The sequence below is a fragment of the Meriones unguiculatus genome, chromosome 8, assembly GCF_030254825.1.
Source record: "Meriones unguiculatus strain TT.TT164.6M chromosome 8, Bangor_MerUng_6.1, whole genome shotgun sequence".
Lineage (NCBI taxonomy): Eukaryota > Metazoa > Chordata > Mammalia > Rodentia > Muridae > Meriones > Meriones unguiculatus.
The window spans coordinates 44,730,538-44,751,985 of record NC_083356.1 but is presented as its reverse complement, the minus strand read 5'-3'; the positions used below and the strand labels follow the sequence as shown (position 1 = coordinate 44,751,985).

Below are 21,448 nucleotides of genomic sequence, written 5' to 3'. Positions count from 1 at the left end.
ATATTTATTGAGTGCATACTCAATTTTGGATATAGGGTTTGAGGATTACAGTTGTGACCAGGGGAGACTGACAATACATACTTGTAAATCTTCACACATATAAAAAGTTACATGCTGTGATATGCTAGAAAGAAATCATGGTAAAGACACAAAGGCTTATTGTTTCTGACAATCTTACCTGTTTTAGCCCTATAGTATCAGCATTGAAATTTACATTTTTTCTTTCAGTTTAAAAGTACTCTAGGCTTTATGAGTAACACTGTTACTTTTTTTTAAATAGTAATGTAGTTGTGGATAATTGTAGATTTATTGTCTTTTTTCTTCTTAGCAGTGGCACCTGCTTCTGTTCTGTTTCTCTGTGCTCTTGTCCCTTTAAGATTCTGAATAGCCAAGGATTTAGAGAAGGTAGCACTCTCACCTACTGCTTTTCAATTCTATCTCAAAAGGGCCATGGCCATATCTTCTGAGACACTTCTTGGTCTTTACAAAACCATTTAAAAACTATTGTTGTCTTGAGTGACTCCTTATTGATTGCATTGACTGGCTCAAGTATCCAGACATAGTAAATGAAAATGCAATTCTGTGTGACTTACCAGAAAACAACAAATATTTCAGCATAAGTAATTCTCATGTGATGTTTAGGATGTGTTCTTTAAAGCAAAGAACTTCATCAAGTAACCCTACATGTGAAGAACTAGGGAAGTCTACTAATGAATTCAATTGAGTAGCTCCCTGAGGTTGTCTCATTGGTAAAGTGGACAAGTTGATCTAGGTACCAGCATTCATGACAAGGCTGGTGTTCTGCTTACTTTCTGTTGCTTTGATAAATACCATATTTAAAGCAGATGGAGGGGGTTTATTTAGTTTATAAGTTAGAGATCAGGGCAGAAATTCAAGGCAGGAACGTAGAGGCAAGAACTGAAGCAGGGACCATAGAGTAATGAACAATTGCTCTCCATGGCTTGCTCAGCTTTCTTGTACAAACCAGTGATGGGGTGACAGAAATGACACCACCAACAATGGACTAGGCCCATGCAATCAACAATCAATCAAGAAAATGTTCCATAAAATGTTCACAGGTCGATTTGATGGAGGCAATTTCTCAATTCAGATTCTATTGCTCCAGTTGACTTTAGTTTCTGTTGAGTTGACAAAAAGTAACCAACAAGGCTGGCATGCTTCAAGCTTACGTGTCGTTATTATACATAGACAATAGAAGCTGATCTCCACCTATCTCCTGAACACAATAAACTTCAAGAAACTTTGTGCCCAGATCACACTATAATGACCCCTCAACTAGAAGTGACAAGAGAATTTATATCTGAATATTTTATATAGTAATGACAAGCATCATCATTAGACACCTGCTGACAGACGGAAACACTGCAGGAACTCACTTGCCACCCATTCTGCCCCCTCCTTATCAAACTTTAAATTTCAATAACTAAATCCACTTGTGACTTACTTTTGCCCACATCTTCTTACAACTAGTATCTGACAACCAACAAGCAATAACCAATGGGTGATTCATTGACTTCACTGAAATTTTAAAAGATGGATCAAAAGCTTGACCCTTGTGTAAGGAAAGATGAGTGGAAGGAGACAAGTCAGTCACAGTGGTACCCAACACATTTGGAACTGCACCTGTCAGACACTCCACTGAATTCTATGATGATGAATTAATTTTCATCCTACGTTTTGTAGTAGCATTGCTATTCTGATGTTATCATGAAGAAATCCAGGGCTTGGACAGTGAGCCAACTACACAAGGTCACAATGCTATTACATCTGCTATGTTCCAGGCTTAGCTTTTGCTGCCATTCTGTGACTCAGTCAGTTTTTCATAGTTATAAGATAGTATTAACAAAAAAGAATGCTGTTAAGCCTTATATGTGTTCTCAAACACAAATGAAGCAAAAATCAAACCACAGGAGCTAGAGACTTTAAACAAAAGAAAGGGTGAACTTGTCCACGTAGCAATAAATAGCTTAAGCTGTTCAGCTCCTACCAGAACTTATCACTTCCATTGACTATAAGCCCCACTATTCTTGATTGTCTCACACATTGTTTTACTACTCCCCAGTTCATGGATAGACAGCCCTGAACACAACACACACACACACACACACACACACACATTTGGAGTATGGTTACCTTCTTATCTACATTTTTTACATTGACTTTTTCATCTATAATATATAACTCTAAGTTTCAAAACAATTTTCTCGTTCTCCTGCTGTTGCCTTTCTATACAGCATCTCTTGTTTTTTTAGTGCAATAGCTTTGCTTTCTCTCAAAGAATGTTAATAAAATTTTCAAAGATTTTTTTTTTGTTTGAACTAGTATTCACTCAGTTATCTTGAGATTCCTTTCTATCTTCTCAATTTTGAATGTGCTGTGTCTACCTGATGATTCCTATATTTGAGAGATGTTACATTTTTGTGAATCTCAGGAGTTATAATTGGAGATCAAAATTCAGCCCAAGAATTTTTTTTATAAAATCATAGGGAATGCAAAGAGTAGAGTAGGACCTGAGTCCATAAAGAGAATGAACAAATGATAGCCACACTGAGCCACTTAGGCCCCTGGAGCTCAGCATAGTCCTATTGACAGCTGAGGGATCTAGGTAAAACTTGCCATCCATCTTTTTTGGAAGGCATATACTTCTTTCCTTCCTTCCTTCCTACCTTCCTTCCTTCCTTCCTTCCTTCCTTCCTTCCTTCCTTCCTTTCTTTCAATTTATTCATTATATATCCTGATCGACACCCGGTCCCTTAACTTCTTCCAGTGCCACCCTCCCTTCCTCTTCCCCCTTATCCCCTTCCCCTAGTCCACTGAAAGGGGGAGTTCTCCTCTGTCAACTGCCATAGCTTTTCAAGTCTCATCAGAACTGCCTGGATCCTCTTCCTCTGTGGCCTGACAAGGTCTCATCACCAGGGGCAAGTGATCAAGGAGCAGGCAACCAAGTTCATGACAGAGGCAGCCCCTGCTCCCTCTACTCAGGAGCCCACATGGAGACTGAGCTACAATTAGCTATATCTGAGCAGGGGGTCTAGGTGCTCTTCATGCATAGTCCTTGGTTGGTGTAGCAGTCTATGTAGGATCCCCTGAGCTCAGTTTTTTTTAGCTTTGTCGGGATGTTGAAACTCACAGCCAAACTTTGGGCTGAGTGCAGGGAGTTTTATGGAAGAAGGCGGGGATAGAAGGATGTGGAGGGGACAGGCATATAACTCTTAGCTATCATTCACTCTCTGGTACTTCTAGCTAGCATCACTGTGAGGGTTGTGTGTATTCTCAACAAAAAGATGCCCCAGTGTACAGGACTGCAGGAATTCCCAACCAGATGCCATAAGCTCAATGCAGAGAAGGCAACACACTAACTTGGAGCTTCATGGTGATCTTTTCCTAATATAAATGTGTTCAGAAGAAATCATGCGCATCCATAAAACTTCACATTTCCTTCCAAAACCTTTTGTAAAAGGCTGGTTTTTACCGAGATTGACTCTCCCTGCACCTCCCATAAAATATTACCAAATTTGTTTATTATTGGAGGTCCAAGGCCCTAAGTGTAAGCATTTATGTCTTAAGATCTTTGTACATGTTGAGTGGTATCAAATCTTGCAATTATATTGGGTGCTGACATCGTTATGGTCAACATAAGGATGGCTTCTATACCTTCCACACCACACCGGTATCTCTTACTCACAGTTGCTGCAGAAAAATGCAGCTTTGTCAAGATCTCACGTCACAGAAGGCATGTGAGAAACTAATGTTGAAAAGTCAAATTAGGAATTTGTGTAGTATCTAACAAGATATTGTGGCGCTTTCCTTGAAGTTCTAAAATAGTCCATGGCACTATTGTGAGCTGACTATGTAACTTCATATAACACTTGCTGATAATAAAATATAAAGAAATTTATTATAAAACAAAATAGGCTTAGCAGTTAGAGTGATTGATGTTCTTTCAGAAGACCTAAGTATTATTCTCAGAATCTATATTGGGAACCACTTGTACCTTCAGCTTCAGGGGATCTAACGCTCTCTTCCGGCCTCTGCAGGCACTGATTTCATGTCATGCACTTGCATATGCACATACATACAAATAAAAATAAAATTAAGTCTTGAAAATAAAACAATTATTTGGTGTACTTCAGCTTTGCCACTGATTGAAGATGAAAGCAAATTCAGATACTATTGAGATGAATGTGTTTGATTTCTACACAAATAATGAAACATTTGATGCTACAGAACATAAAGCATCTTCACCATTTTTCACATATTGATGGATATTTATAATCATCAATGCTGAAAATGCTGATTTGCATAAATACATAGCACAAAATGGCTGGAGTGTTTTTAGAGTCATTTCAGAAACTTAAAATTCTGTCTTAGTCTCAAGTCAAAATTCATTTAAGAATTATTATGAAATTCAGGTCATCAACCAATTTTAAAAATCAAACAATTTGACACAACATAATGCAAAAAAGCACTAATTTGAAACATTCATGCTGAGGAATGGATGGTAGGAAAATACTCAACTGTTTTATTTCCTGTAAAGCAACCATGACATTTCTGTTAAAGCAGAAAACCGCATACAGTGAAATATCTCCAATTTATAGCATACAATAGTTTCCACTCTGAGATGAAGTGTTTGATGCAGCCTGAGCAGGTTTTGCAAGGTGTGATAGCATGTGCAGTGCATAGTGTTCATGTTGTGTGGGTCAGAGCCAAAAGTGCAATAAAGTTCCATGATGCAAGCACTAAAGGGACACCTCACATTTCTTATATGCTGAATATAAATAAATTTTGGCTGTTGTACATTCAGAAATCTTTCACTGATACCAGATTTTCACAGACTCCACATTCAATGGCCTGGTAGACAGAGTCCTGATCCAGAGCCTAAGAAGCTGGACCTTAGAGCATCAGCCTAAGAACTGTTTAGCATCCGTAGATGACTTGGCAAACTGATGAACAAAATCCCCAGAGCAAAGTTAACACTACATGAAACTTCAGAGTTGATATTTAGCAGTTACAGAAAGAAGTTATTAAACATTTTAGGGAAAAAAATACCACACATAGAAGCATTAAAGTAGAAATGCATCTAAAAATGTTTTTTTTACCTAGAACCCCTGCACAGATGTAGCCCATGGCAGTTCAGTCTACAAATGGGCACCCTAGCAAGGGGAGCAGGGGCTGTCTATGACATGAACTCAGTGGCTGGCTCTTTGATCATTTGCTCCTGAGGGGTGGGGACGGCCTTACAAGGCCACAGAGGAAGACTATGAAAGACAGTCCTGATGAGACATGATAGGCTAAGGTCAGATGGAAGAGGAGGAGTTCCTCTCCTATCAGTGAACTGGGGAAAGGGCATGGGAGGAGAAGAGGGAGGGAGGGCAGGATTGTGAGGGGATGAGGGAGGGGGCTACAACTGGAATACAAGGTGAATAAATTGTAATAAATAGAAATAAAATTAAAAATTGTTTTCAAAACTACTAAAAGAAGAAAACACTGCTACCTTCTCAAATATTCTGCCCATATTACCAATCAAATAAGAGGCTGCTTCAGAAATGCTTTGTGCACTGTCTCTAGCATCATTTTCAGGAAGCAACCTGAGAAAGCACTCCAGCAAAGTGAAGGAGTGAACCAGGTGCTTGTGTGACAGTGTTTCAGGGGACAGACACAGGGCAACCTGGGGAGCAGGAATGCTCTTGCACCAAGTCAAGAAGAGAAAATAGCACAATATTGGCATGATTATAATTTTTAAACATTGACCAATTTGGTCCTTAGAGCTTAAGATTGCTCCATCAATAGCAATAGCAGCCTAAGTCATTTGCTCTGGATATTAAAAGCAAATGCACTTATACTGAATCACCACCACCACTACCTTTTAATATTCTGGCCTTTGGGTTCTGGAAACAAGGTCTAGATACGAAAATTCTGGTCAAGAAGAGCTGTGAGGAAGTGTATACAAAGGGATGCTACAAACAGGAATTACTTTAACTTAGAAATTTTCTAAAAACAAAGCAAAGAAATGGAAGTATAAGAATGCTGCAAACAAAAGAGAGGATCATTAACCTGGATTTTAATGTCAGATGAAAGAATGCTTCAGGTGGCAGTGTTTGAAATGCAAGACACCAAACAGCCAAGCAATTGCTGCTGTTTGTCTTCCTTTGCTCTGTAGCATTTCTGGTCCTTCTTCTCTGATATGTTCTTTCAGCTTCTGATACCCTTAACATGTAGTTTGGCTATTATGTAGGTTGTGTGGTGAGATTAACTCTCTTGACATTTTAAATTATTATTTTATAATATACATATGTAACTTATGTAAAAATAATAAGAAGACTAAACCACCTCTCTACACTGGTCTCCTTTCTGCAATGTTCTGTTTTAGAAAAACAGTATACAATTTCAATCATTCTACCAAAAAAGATTATTTTTTAAAAAATCAGCCTAGATGCCTGTTAGAGGGTAAAAGGATGAATAAAATATAGTACATATACACAATGGAGTTTTATTAATTTGTAAAGATTAACGAAATGTCATCTGCATGTAACTGTAGTTTATCACAATAAATAAAAGAAGTGAGATTCAGAAAGAAAAATGTCCACTCCTTTTCTCTCATATGCAGAATGTATTGACACATCAACCTATGCATGCATGTATACATGCACACATTCATGCATATATATATATATATATATATATCATATATATGATATAAGAGCCAAATGGGTTTATTTAGGAGGCATGAGGGGAAATGGAAGGGAGAGAATGGTATGGTGATGAAATATGAGCAAAATACAGCAATAACTATGCATGAAAATAACATAATGAAATATTATTTTGAATGCTAAATTAAAATGCAAAATTAATTTAAAACAACATAAACACCTCCAACAGTAAAAAAAAGTAACCTGAATAAAATTTCATTACTTTAATGCTGTTGTATATATTTATTGCACATCATATTCCATAACTTCCATTGGCTCTTTTCATGTTGTCATTGACTTTGAGAATGTACCTGGTGTTCTCAAGTGATTAGGTTTTTTTGTGGGAATTTAGTTCTTCCAGAGACTATTTACAGCCACTTGCATCACCCATCTAGGGTCACTCAACCTGAGGCCACTTTAAATTATCTGGGTGGATATTTTCTAAGCACACGACAATATTGACATTGTAAAATCAAATCTAAGTATGTGTTAGAACCGATTGGTTGCTCAAAGCCTCAAAGGGGATAGCCTTCTGTAAGAACCAAATCTGCTACTGATAAGTTTTATTGGCATGGCTCTCTCTGGAATGGATTTCTTTTTCTTCTTTCTAAGCAGAGTATGAAGAGCACTTTAGTGTCCTGATTTTAAGTAGCCGTCTACTCTGTATAACTCATCTTAAACAATTCTTTCTTTCTTATACAAACATGATACATCTTTTATTGGGTGACCTCTTGGATTCCAAAGCTAACAGAATAAAACTCAGAAATATAAACATGGGTTTAATGTAGTTACATAAATACATTTATATAAAAATTGTATAAAACACCTACATAAATTTTAAGTTTCCACAAAATAAACTTTGGTTTTTTTTTTTTCGCTAGTAAAATATTCCTGTTACTATAATTTTTGAAGTCTGAATCTTGCTGTGTAGGGTAAATTTTGTTGGCTTTGTCTTTATAAAAGTGTGTGTGTTCTTGCATAATGTTTTAAGTCAGCATTCTGTTGCAGATCCCATACTTGGCCACCCCAAGACCACAGCAACTTGCACTGTGGACTGGGTGATGGAGAATGTGAAGTTGGTAAAACTTATCAGGCATATGAACTTATGTGGGATCATCACTCAAGTCCCTTCAAGGTATAAACACTCGGTAGGCATCTGTTATAGCAGCCATTTGTTCCTTATACTTGCAACAAAATTCATGCAGCACACTAAACTCTTAGATTATTGAACTCTGTCTAAAGATAATACTTAGATAAGCACATCATGTGATATGCACCTAGCAGTCATTTACTCTTTATTAAACTCCAGGCAATGGGCTAATTCCTTCTCACAGACTCACTTTACCCTTCATAACAAACCAAAGAGCAAATTTTACTGATTAAGAAACTGAGACTCACTGTGAAGTCACTTGAGTGGGCTCACACAGCTAAAGAGCAGTAGGATACGAATTTAAGCTTATATAGAGCAAACCCAAGACCCACCCTGTAGAGAAAGCATTCGCTGTAGAGAAACAAAGGTGAGGGAGAGAAAGGGACCACTGAACATTGACCCAAGTCAATTGTATGTAGGCACAGTAACACTCAGCAAACAGTCAAGTTTTAGACAAATCTTCCCACACTTTTCAGAATGCTAAGAGTGACGATTTAAGCCACAGGATGAGCGGCAGTTTAAAAAAAAATACTGAGCTTAAGCATGGGTCATCACTTTATTTTCCATTACAAGTGCTCTGAATTGGGCACTTTTCCATCGTGCCTACCCCACTTTTAGAGTGAAGCTCATTTGCATGGGCCTGTCAGGACTTTGATTTTGTAGTGAGTAATATATATTTCCGCTTAGGTCTCACTCTGCAGGCCAGAGCTAAAGGCAAGTACTATTATAGATCAAGGCCAGTGAAGTGGGTAATGAGGTTTGGTATATAAAACGCTTGGTATAAATGCAAGGGAACTTCTGGCTTTTCTTTAACATTAAACTGCTTTGAAATGCATCATTTAAAATAGAATGCTTAGTAGGCCAGTAGCTGTTGGAGAATAATTTTCCTTCACTAAAGCAGACCCCTGGAAGCTTCAGCAAGATGCCTTTCACAAACATGGAGCCGTGTGCGGTGAGTTATTTTTAATACAAACTCCATGGGGTGACCGCTAAAACACACAGCTGAACATGAAGAACATTGCCCGCTGCCACAGAAGGAGGGGATAGAAGAGTTTCTCCAACCAGCCTCATAAAGGAATATGGTCCGAAACTTCAGGTTGACACAGAAGCTTAAAAAAAAGAAGCAGTTGAAATACCCAAGCAGACATTTCGTCTCCCCGGGTCAAAAAGTGTTCAGACTTGTGGGCCCCTCACAGAGGGTAAAGGGGGAAAAGTGGTTATAAATATAACATTAAAAGATAATTACATTTGCCTGTAACGTTTAAGATCATATCTGCCTCCATGTTCCTCAGCTGTCTGTCGAGATTGGTCTGTGGTAAGAGCTTTCTGTGCTATAAAGACACTCCTTCATTGTGGATGGAGCCAGGTAGGGTGCAATTCACTCTAACACAGCAGTGTGGGCGATGGGTGAAGGGAGCCATAAAGAAGGGCTAACTACTACCTCCACTTCCCTTTCTCCTTTCACCTTGCTCCCTCTCTCCTTCCCTGTCTTCCCTTTTTCTCTCCTTGCCCACCCCTCTTTTTCCCTTTTTTCTCTTGCTCTTCCTTTCTACCCATCTACCTTTCCATTATTTTTTTTTCTAACATATTTGAAAAACCCAATGTGTGCCAGGCATACATTTGTCATATTGGTTTTTATTAAAATTTGTTATTACTAATCCCAGCCATGTCAATCAACCTGCAATATCCTGATGGCTTTAGATCCCTGTAATCAGAGTCCATGACTGACATCTCTTCAGCTTTCTTTCACCAATGTATAGCTTCTACAGCTTGTTTGGTGTGCACCAGGTTGAGCTGCATGGCTGTTTATATAATCAAATGAGAAACTCCATCACTTACAAGGTAAGTCACCACTCTTTAGAATTTCTAGTTCTTTCTAAGGAACTAAAGGGGATTGAATGTCAGCCTAACTATCCATTGAAGGTTGACCTAATCATAAAAGCCACTTTACTGACCTAGGTCTTGCTTGAAAAAACTCCCTTAGCTGTATTTAAGATGTGGAGGTGGGCTTCCATGCTTATGGGTAGATGATGGCAGCTGGGTTAGTCATCTAAAGCCTTGACAACTTTATGCTTGAAGCGGTGTCTGTGTCCTCCTCTTGAAACTGCAAAGCTGACTTGCCATTTCACTCCCATGTGAAATCTATCCAGATCTCTAGAACCCCCTGACCCCTCTCCATCCCTAAGGTCTGAAAAAAAGTCACACTCTCAACTCATAGCCACATGGAGCTGGAGCCAATGCACAAAACTTTGTGCATGTGTGTGTATGAGGGGGTAACTTTATGTTTTGCCTTTTGTAGTCCTCTCTCAGAATAGTCTAGGTGATTTTCTCATGAGCTGCCATAGTATCTCATGACAGCTCAAAGATAGCACTTCTCCCTGTGAGAATCTGCATTGTCTGCATCTGTTACTAGCACACTAGCTGTTAGGGGATAAATATGCAAATGAATGCAAATCTCCATTGCAGTGATGGAGAAGGGGATTATTTACAAAAGTGGGAGGCCATTCTCAGAAGGCTATTTGGATATTCTCCCATGGTACAACTTCAGCAAATTAATTTGACCAAAAGAACAATGCTCCTCTCGACGATGCTCCGACCCTTGTCTATAGCACCTGTGAACAAGTTACCAGACATGGCAAAGCGAAAGGAAGGTTGAAGATGGAATTAACGTTGCTAACAGTTGACCTTAAATAGGGAGGTCTTCATGAATCATCTTGGTATAACCAGATAATCACAAGTGTCCTTGAAATGGAAGAAGGTAGACAAGCAATGGGCATGATGTGAGAAGAACTCAACTTGCCATCAGAGACATTAAGAAAAGAGGAGCACCAACAGCCAAGGCATACTGCCGGCCAGTTCCCAAGAAGTCAAAGAAACAGATTCTCTCTAAGGGCCTTGTGAAAGAAAAGCAAGCAGCATAGCAGGTTTTAGCTCCTGGAGACCCAACGCTCACTTGTGATTTTTTAAAAATGTTAAAATTGGGGGGTAGAGAAGTTGCTTAAAGGATTAAGTGTGGGCTGTTCTTGTAGAGACTTGGGTCAGTTCCTTTAGCCCACATGACAGCTCATAACAGTTTATAACTTGAGTTCCAGGACATCCAACATTTTCTGAACTCTCCACACACCTCACACATGCATGATAGGCATACATGCAGGCTAAACACACATACACCTAAAATAAATACAAATAAATCTTTTCGTAAAGTTGTAAGATTATAAATTTGGGCTTGGCAAGATGTTTCAGTAGAAAAAGTCACTCAGGCCAAGCTGGATAACCTGAAATCAGCCCCTGAGGCACAAATGGTGGGAGAAGAGAACAGACTCCTGAAAGATGTCCTCTGACCTCTCTCCATGAGCAGTGGCATGTACATTCGCACAGAAACAAAAAATGTCTTTTAAATGTAATAATATTATAAATCTGTGTTCTTTTATTCACCAAGGTTTCTTGTAACTTATTAGCAACAAGATAGAAGATAAGAAAGTGAAAGACCTAATTAAAACCATCTTTGCACCTCTTGCAACTTGACTCTCTTAATCAATGACTTGGGGGTGAATCATCCCTAATCTGCTTATCTCCTAAGGCTGTTTATGAGATCAAAAGCTGTAAAGTCTTGCTTGAATGCACTTCAGCACTAAGTCACCCTGTGTGTTCTGCAAGACACAAAACTGTAAAACAGGGATATTTATAGTATCACTTCATTGTGAGGATCTGAGGTAATCCATGTAAACTGCTAACAAGGCTGTGAAGTATCTTATGTCTGTGTTGGCTATAGCTTCATAGGTATAGAAATTTCAGGAAGGCTAAGTGTTATTAAGTGATAGAATGGTGTGAGCACTGCTAAAGAACACTGATTTGCAAAGAAGAGAATGGCCCACAGACCCTTTCTAGTTGCAGTCAGAAATGCACAGGGGCATTTTAGTGATTAAGCGCCACATGACTAGCATTTATTTATAGAAACCAAGGATCACAGGTGCCCTGGGTAGTCATTCACTGTGAAAGATTTTTCTAGGTCCTAAATGATGCCATACATGCCTCTTCATGAGTTTTGGATTCAATGAAAAGAAAAAAACAAACAAACAACTAAACCAAACAGAACAACAATGAAAAAGTGAACCAAACCAAACCAAACAAGAACTCCAGTGATATCCCAAAGAACTGTATAGTATACTCATGATGTGTTCAAAGACCAAGAGTCAAGCTTTTCCTTAAACTGTTATACACCCTTAACATCTTAGTTCCTTTTCTACTGCTGTGAAGAAACACAATGACTAAAACTTATGAAAGAAAGCACTGCATTTGGGGTCTTGTTTACAGTTTCAGAGGATGAGTCTATAAATATCATGCTGGAGAATATGGCAGCAAGCAGGCAGGCAGGCAGGGATTTGGAGCAGTAGTTCCTATCCACAAGCAGGAGGTAGAGAGAGAATTAACCAGGAATGAAGTGGACTTTTGAAATCTGAACTTCTGCCACCAGTGACACACCTCCTCCTAAATCTTCCCCCAAACATCTTCACCAACTAAAAACTAAGTATTCAAATATACGAGCCTAAAGGAGGGGGGAAGGAGAGAGCATTCTCATTCAAACCACTGCAAAATTTTAAAGCTTAGCTTCTTTTCAAATTCTCCCAGAGCTATCGTCACCTACTTGCATCTTCACTCCCATTTCAGAGGTAGAGATTACACAGAGGTAGGATTACAGAGAGGTAGGATTACAGAGAGGTAGGATTACGGGGAGAGGGAGGATTTTCCAAAGGACCTCTGTATTCAAGTATGCCTCCACCCACAGTTCTTGTCCGGAACTCTCCTTCGCTTTTTTTCTTTGTATTTCTTGTTCGCTTAGCCCAGTTCCACCCAAGCATTATGTCTATCCACCCCAACCTCCACACATTAACGCTTATCTTTCAAAAACTCAGTCCCTCTTTCTTAGTAAAATTGTGGATGAACTAATGTTATCATTACTTCAGCTACAAAAATGCTGACACATTTCATTGCTATCTTACTAATACACGAAAGAGAAAGGCTGGGGAGGGAACTCGGTTGGTAAACTGCTTGCCTGTAACCACGAAGTCCTGAGTTCAGTTTCCTGGTGCCCATATAAAAAGCTGGGGATGGCAGAACACTTCTGCAGGCCCTGTGCTGGGAAGGTAGAGACATGAGGGTCCCTAGGACTTGCTGGCTAGCCAGTCAAAGAAAAATTAGTGGGTCCGAGGTTGAGAGATGAGACCCTGTCTTGAAAACTACACTGGTGAGTCATTGAGAGAGCTAATGCTGAATTCTTGCACACACTCTCATACACACACACACACACACACACACACACACACACACCATAACCAAACCAAGTTTAAAAATAATTAAAAATAAAGTTATTCCTTGCATCCAGAATTGCCAAGAATGTCTATGTGGTCATGTCCTGTCCAACAATTACAGTCTACGTGAATGATGCCTTTTAGAATGATAGAGCTCCATATTTATATGCCTGTCTGTGGGTATCTGCTTTCTCCCTTTAAAATGAGAAATACTGTAAAAGTTTCTGATCTTAATTCTAATGACTACTTGGTCAACACATTGACTTACTTGTTATTGATGATTTACAATTTAAATTAGAACTGGAGCTCGCACTCTTGGTTGGCCATGTGTTCAACTTTGTCTTGGAGAGTTATGCTATCTCAAAGGAGCTTTTGATAGTCAGATTCTTGTTATATTTAATAGGTACAGCCCTGTCCTTCTTCATGTTTCCTGCTCACAGCTGCCTCAGTTTAGCATATTTAAGAAATGGGGTATGTGCCAGGAGCCCAGGAACTTCAACTGTATGTGCTCCCCAGGTGAAGCTCAGGGCACCAGCCCTACAGAGGTTATTTGACCTTGGAAATCAGACAGACTTGGAAGCCTCCTAAGTATGTTATTGCTCTTCAATAGACAACATATGCTTTTGTTTCCTCCCTAGGAAAGTAAACAACAGTAGTGTTGGCCCCGTGGACTCACCAAAGAGATGCAAACAGAGCCTGACACAAATGGAGTGCTCAAGAAATGTTAGCTATTATAAGTCTCCTTTATCAGAATATGTTTAACTCCTATGGTCTCTGAATGGATGGTCTTCCAGTATTATAGTTTTGATGAAGATAGATGATAGATAGATAGATAGACAGATAGATAGACAGATCAGAAATCAAGCCAAAATAATCCCTTCCCTAAAAAATACTCAAATTAAGAAATAAGAACTCCAATAAGATAGATGAATGTATTCTCCATTCCAAAGGGGACATTTCATGTCTATTTCATTGATGCTGTACAAATACAGAGAGTACATACATGTCTTATAGTCTCAGTGTGCTGTTGCACAGGGTCTCCATACGAACTAAAGAGGTGACACTTTTCTTTTATTTTGCAGAAGACCTTGGGGACCTGCTAGGTTATGAGAATGTAAAAAGCCTTGGCCATGGCTCTAACAAGCCTCTTCCCAGTGACTCTTTGCTTTATGCCAAATGACAAAAGGGAGAGTTAGGATGCTTGAGTTGATGACCACTATGAGGACTGCAGAGGACAACAAACATTTGGCTTCAAATAAGAGGCACTGAGTTTAGGGGTTGAGGGTGAAGCCCAGGAGTAGAACACTGGCCTAGAGTGGGCAAAGCACTAGGCTCCATCTCTAGGTAGGTGAGGGTGGGAAGGGAGGAAGACGTGGTAAAGAAGGGGCACTGTTTTCAGTCATACCTTCCCTCACGGGCATCTCTTATTAACTAGCAGTCACTAAAAAGGTGAGCTAGGATGTCTAGGAGGCCTCCTGGTCTCCTCCCGGCGTCATGACGCAACACATGATGCATTGCTCTTTAGAATGTCACTTGAGAGCTTTCGACAGAACTCATTTTCCAGTTGCTCTTTAAGAAGTACACAGCCTTAATTGAGAGAGCTAATGCTGAATTCTTGCACACACTCACATACACACACACACACACACACACACACACACACACACCTTTTTCATAATTTTATTTTCCCCTCCAGGGAGTCACCATTTCATCTTCTTTGTCGGTAAGAATCCTTTTTAATGCCCTTGCCAAGTTATTATTCGTTAAATTAAAATCAAAGACAGGAAGAAGAGAGGTGATGAGGGGCAGAGTCTGAAGAAAAACATGACTTGTCTTTGTCACTTCCTCTCTCCACATTTTTAATAAGGATTACAAACTAAACAGGTGCCCAGCAGTTTAATAGTCCAAACTACACTCCTACCAGATTCTAAGTTTCCCTTGTCACCCAAACCAACACACACTTGATCAAGATTTTTCTTTTTTTCCTGTTTACTTATGTTAGTGGTCAAGCCAAACCAAACAGCCTTCTAGGTTTTAGATTCTGTGTGGCAATTACATATGAAGACATTGAAAATCCTCTAGACAACAACAACTAGCCCCTCAGTGTCCCAGGCCAGGGGGCAGACCATCTCATTGCCGTGAGGTCGCACCAGCTGTCACATGCCAGGACAGCTGGCTTCCCAGTGTCACTCACCAGCACCAGTTAGGCTGGAACACCCTCTCAGTAGCTGAGTTCCTTCATTCACTCACCCTGTATGTGTGTCATTGGACAAACAAGCTCTAGAGAGCCCCCTATCTAAATAAAAGACCTCTGAACTACTCAGTCTGTAGTTAGGAAGACGCTGAGAAGATTGATGAAATTATCACACAATGTTAGTGCCAGTGAAAGTGTGTACAAAGAGCCACAAAGACAGAGAGAAACTCAGCTCTGGGGAAAAGGAAAGTGCAACCTTCCTCCTTCCCCCGCGCCCCCATCCCGCCCCTTATTGCCACACAGAAGGAAACTGGTACTTCTTATTCTATACCCATTGGATAGGGTTGAAGACTCCAGATCTTCAGAGTTAGTTTCTGGAGTCCCTCAAATTCATGGGCAGGGAAAACTGTTTTGAAAGGCAGACTGGATTTCACACCACGCTGGGAGACCTAAGCAGGAAAAACACTTCACGGGCTCTCCACCCAGAGGGACCTGGAATCCGGACTGACCGGCTGAACACCCTGCAGGGGAAGTGAACTTGTGCCTAAATCGGCAACATCTTTCCCAGCCTTTGGCACTACTCAAAACTCACAGCCTCACGGACGCTTCGGTGCTGGAGGGGAGGGAAGTGGGGAACAGTAGAGGAGTTTAGCATTCAAACACTGCCACCTCTCTCTGGTTCCTTTACCTTTCCTATCTTTACGGCTGGACTGCCCGGGCTGGGCAAATGTTGCCAAAGTAGAAAAGTACCAGAACCGCCACGAGTCAGCGGCCTTGCTCTGCAACCGGGGCGGGTGAAAACCCCGTTTGCTCTCATTGCCCGTTCCACTTCCCAGGCTCTACACTGCGCTTGGATCGTCCGCAGATAAAAATATAAAACCACGTGCAGCGAATAAGTATGAAACTTCCTCCCGACACTGGTGCACTAAAGCACCCCAACCAAGCCAAGCAAACCCAAGCCGTCTAATCTTTTCGCACAGCAAGTGTCGGGGCCAGGGCGAGGGTGACCGTGAATTGCCCCCACCTAGTAAAGTTGTCAAGAAGTCCGCGCCCGCCACTGCCTTGGCAAAACAGACGCACAGTGGGTCCTTTGCGCTGCGGGGCAAGTGGCTGAGCGTGAGTGTGCGGGGTGGGCAGAAGAGCAGGTAGTCCCGCGGGGTAAGGCCCGCACAGCGTTAACCCCTTACCTTCCAGCAGCACTTCCTTGCCTGCGCGCTTCAGCGCCTGCACTGCCTCGTCGTGGGTGGCGTCCCGCAGGTCCGCTCCGTTCACCGACAGGATGGCATCGCCCACATACAGGGCTTGGGTCTGATCCGCCGCCAGCCCCTTGAAGATCTTGCTGATGAGTATGGGCATCTTGTTTTCCTTGCCTCCCTTGATGCTGATGCCCAGCCCGCCCAGCTCCTGCTTCAGCACCTTCACGCCCCTCTTCTGGTTGGAGATGGACTCAGGCACCTGCTCGGGGAGGTCGGTGAAGGCAGTGCGGACCCCAGCGGGAGAATCCGGGGGCTGAGCGACACCGGTGCCCGGGTGCCCGGTCCCGGAGCCCCTGAAGAACGAGCCATTGGTGGCAGTCCCTATGCCGTTGTACGCCGCAGCGCCCTCCTCGCAGCTCAACACCAGGGCGTCCTCGCTCAAGTTCACCAGAACTTTATGCCAGCGATCCCGCACTAAAACTTCCAGCAGTCCGCTCCGCTGCGCCCGGCCGCCTCCCCCACCAGCCGGCGCAGCCACAGCCGCTGCCGCTACCGCCATCTTTCCAGCATTCTTAAAATGCCATGTGATTGCAAACGGGGGGAAAAGTGGAGAAGGGGTGCGGATGGGAGGACTCGGGTCACCCGGGCGCTGAAGAAGCAAATGCCCCGCAGCGCGCACTCAGGACCTGGGACTCTACTTCCAGTGTTCGCGGCTGCGCTGGGCGCCAGTTGGCGGCCGCTGAGCTGGTTCCCCCTTGCCTGATTCTGGGAGGGGTGGAGCAACCTAAAAGAAGAAGGAGAGCCCTCAACAGGGGAGGAGGGAAAAAAGCCAGCTGCCAGTTGCAAAACCTCAAACCGAGAGGAGCCTCGGAGCTGCCAAGTGCCGGAGAAGAATCGGTAGGAGGAGGCGAGGGCGGGGACCCACCCGGGGCCCCAACCGCTCACCTGTTCGCCGCTGCAGCGTCACACTCGCACGTCGCGCTGGCTCAGATCCGGGTGCCTCAGTTCTCGCTTGCACCCTGCCTTGCCGCAGCTCCCCCAAAGCCACCGGGTCCCGCGCCGCGACACCCACCGCCCTGACACCCCCTTTCTTCCCAACCCTCCGTTTTCGAAGGGCTCCCACACTCACCTTTACCAGTAGGCTCACTCTTTCCTCTTGAGTCAACTTCCCTCCCTTCTTTCTCAGTTGCCTGAAGATCCAAGTCTTCCTCAAACCAAACCTTCTCTGTCTATACTCAGTTCTTATCTCCCTCACAACCTCCCCAGCCAAGGCCTCTGAGGAGGAAGGAAACTGCGGAGAGAGAGGTCCTAGGCTGTGCCAGAAGCCAGGGGAAAGCTGTCACAAGAGCACAGAATGAAGCCTCATTAAGCCCGAGTATCACTATCCTCTATAGCAAGGCAAGGCATCTTTTGGTTTTTTGAAGAGAGGATGGCTTTCACTACCTCTGAATTTCAACAGGGCACTGCCCGCCTCGTCTCCAGGACAAGTGTCTTAACTTAATCTCCTTTCTGTGCTTTGCTCCATGTCTCCCCCCGCCCCATATCCGTGCCAGCCCAAACGCTTCTTGAGGCTTCCTCTTTCTTTCTCAGATTCCATACAGGAAGTGTCTTCTTTAAAAACCGAGAATAGGTTGCACCTCCAAGTTCCTTGAAAATTGCTTGCTTTTCTCTGAAGCTGCACTGTCCCAAGGCGAAGGCATTGTAATTCTTGGTTCTCTTCCTAGGCCAGTCAGGAAACACCACCTTAACCTTAACTCAAGCCATAGCTGAACACCCCAGAGTTCTTCTGCTATAGAACTTCTAAAGCTCTCCCTGTCCCCTAAACTAAGCGGGTCCCACAGTTCACTTAAAGTGACTCAAGTTTCTGACTTCCTTGGTTCGTGCTGCTTTCTCTCCTTTCTCCAGAAAACAAAATAAAACCACAAATCTGCTAATTCTAGTCCATCCGAAAGATGGATAGTAGGAAGGGGGTCTTTGGAAACTTATATATCATCACCCCACTGATGGGCATTAGCAGCAAAGAGCCAGTACTTTCCAGAGTGACTTACTCAAGAATGCTTAAAAACTCACAGGAATCCCTGTAAAGGCCTAGGCAGGTTCACAGAGCTCAGGGAAAATACTTAAGGAACTTTCTTGGGGAACTGATGTCACTGCATCTCACAGATGACCCTTGGACTGATGCTTTTGACCCTCCTGCTCCTATATGTTTTAACTTTCCATATTTCAAAAAAAAAATTGTTTTTTCATGAAAACCTGCCCACAACAGGGACAGGAGCCCCAGGGAGCTCTTCAGTGTGGGTTAGTCAGGGAGCTGACACAGCTGGCACCTCTGTTGGGGAGAAGTCAAGCAGGAACAGAGAGAGAGAGAGAGAGAGAGAGAGAGAGAGAGAGAGAGAGAGAGAGAAAGATCTGGCCTTCTGCTTTTGAGGCTGAGATCTCAGGCCCATCATGCCTACGTGTTTGCTTTCCGAATGTACGTAGGCACCAGAATGCCAATGTGAAGATGGGGAAATCAAAACCAACCTGTTCCTGGACCAGAGATTCTCCAGCCAGCACACCAGCACCTTGCCTCTGCGGCTAAACTGTGGAAGGATGCCAGGAACACCCACAAAGTAATGGATCTATTAGCCATTAGAAATGGCAGGCTCCGGGATGGGACTTTCTGCGAATCTCTGCTAAGCACATTTTCTTCTACATAAGCACACCTATGTGGAAAGAAAATATGTTCCCGGTTGAAGGTTGCATCAGAATGAAAGGAGACAAATGTTGAATAGCATGAGGCCTGAGGCGTGCATGTGGGATTGTAATTTACAGTCCCTATCCTAAGTACTGTGCACATATTAACCCAATCCTCCGGGCAATGCTTGAGATCCATTTCTGATCACTCCCATTTACAGGTGAAGAAGTGGAGATCCAGGTTTAATAACCTACCTGGCTCATATAATCAATAAGTGAGAGTAAGGACTTGAAACTTAACCATTGTCTTACCTCTGTTAAAAATACAGCTCAGCAGCTACAGCCTCAGTGCTCATCTGAAGACACAGTCCCTTCTATTCCATCGGGGAGGAGTAACTCGCAGATGAAGGCCCTGCCCTTCATTCGGAGATAGAACCAACATTTCCTTCTGGCCTTTCTTCCTTGGAAAGCTTAGGGAACACCCTGCCCTCCTCCTTTTGGATTTAGATGTGGTGATACTCAAAAGGGGCTGCCATCTGGGATCCCACTAGCTGAGAAGCCTACCGCCATCCCTCAGACTACACTAAATGTCCGACCTCTGACTTCTTATCAGTGCTGATTCTCAAAGGTAATCCTTCAGTGAGAATGCTCAAGCGGAATCCCCCACTATTCACAGTCAAGACAGAAAACCTCTGGCTCCTGTGGCCCTTCTGTTAGCATTCTGTCACTGTAGCTAACACCTGGGGATGATCAACTTATAAAGAGAAAAGGCTTATTTTGGCTCATGGTTCTGTGGTTATGCTTCATGGCTTTGACCCTGTTGCTTTGGGCATCTGGAGAGGCTGGACATTTGCAGCAAAACTGTTTGCCTCATGGCCAGTGAGCAAAAAGACAGGAAGAAGAGTCTGGGGCTCACAGTCCATTTCAAGGACTAGTCAGAATAACCTAAGGACCCCTCAATATAGTGAATGGCCCTCCTCTTAAAGGTCCTACCTAACATTTCAATAGCAAGCTTGGAACCAAGGCTTTAGGACATGGAACATTCCAAATCTCAGTCCTATCAGACCCCAATAGGTCACCTCTTTTAAAAACAGTAGCCACTGGAAAGGACCATCTTACATAGGTGAATTTGTATAAAAGGTGAAGGCCACATAGTGAATTTGTATAAAACTCAAGTCTAATTATTAATCATTAAGGTCACTATTCTTTAAGAGTTACTTAAAGCCTGCCCCTGACAGAAAAACAAGATTTCTACCCTCCCCTACCTTCTTTATTTCATAGGACTCTCTGCACTCTGCCTGAAGTTTGGCTGTGAGTCTCTGCATCTGCTTCAGTCCACTGCTAGGTAAAGAGACCAACAAAGCCAAAATATCTGGGCCCAGGGAGACCTGCAGAGACTGAATGCACCAACCATGTAACTCATTCCCCATGTGCGTTCCTTAGTAAGGGTAGAAGAGACAGTGTCTGCCATGAACTCAGTTGCCTGTTCTTTGATCACTTCCCATGGCTGGGCAGCCTTGCCAGGGCACAGAGAAAAAGGATCGAGGCAGTCCTGATGAGACTTAATAGGCTAAGGTCAGATGGTAGGGGAGGAGGACTCCCCCTTTCAGCAGACTAGGGGAGGGGGAAATGCACGGAGATGAGGGAGGGAGGCTACAATTGGGATATAAAGTTAATAAATGGTAATAAATAAATGAAAAGGAAAAAGAAAAGAAAAACAAGATTCCATTCACACTGCTTTCCCCCTGTTCTGTTAATGCTCTCCCTCCTATACTCTGACTTCCGTTTTCCACCCAGCCTAAAGTTAGATTTCTCTGTTTCTGTTTCCCATAGGATATGAGTTTATCTAGAGATGAGTAGTCATAGAATTGTAAAAGTAAGTTATATGGTCCTCTGTTCCAGAGAACCAAGGATGCAGAGCAGCGGCATGTGGCTGATAAGCAGTGGTCTCTTTATCCCACAGTGTTCTGAGTGCAACCACACTGCCACAGCTCCTGTTGTGGTGCAGGGATATAGGAGGCATAAAACTGGCAAAGGCCTGCTTTAGGAAGCTTTCATCATAGTGGGTGGCAAAATGGGTGCAGGGACAGACTCTAAACATAATTTCCACATAGAGATAAATGTTATGAGGTAAGGGGAGGAAAAATATAAAATTTAAGAGTGACTGGGGCAAAGGCCTATGGAGGGGAAGTGGAGATATAGTGAGATCCTTT

The 21,448-nt window shown here is 42.6% G+C and overlaps 1 protein-coding gene across 1 annotated transcript in view; it reads right to left on the bottom strand.

Moving 5' to 3' along the window:
* Sntb1 (syntrophin beta 1) overlaps window positions 1-17,118 on the bottom strand; it is a 247,406-nt gene extending 230,288 nt beyond the window's left edge. The window contains exon 1 of the mRNA XM_060389407.1: window positions 16,551-17,118. Within this exon, the coding sequence (XP_060245390.1) occupies window positions 16,551-17,118 (568 nt within the window). The remainder of the gene's footprint in view (window positions 1-16,550) is intronic.
* Window positions 17,119-21,448: the final 4,330 nt, after the last annotated feature.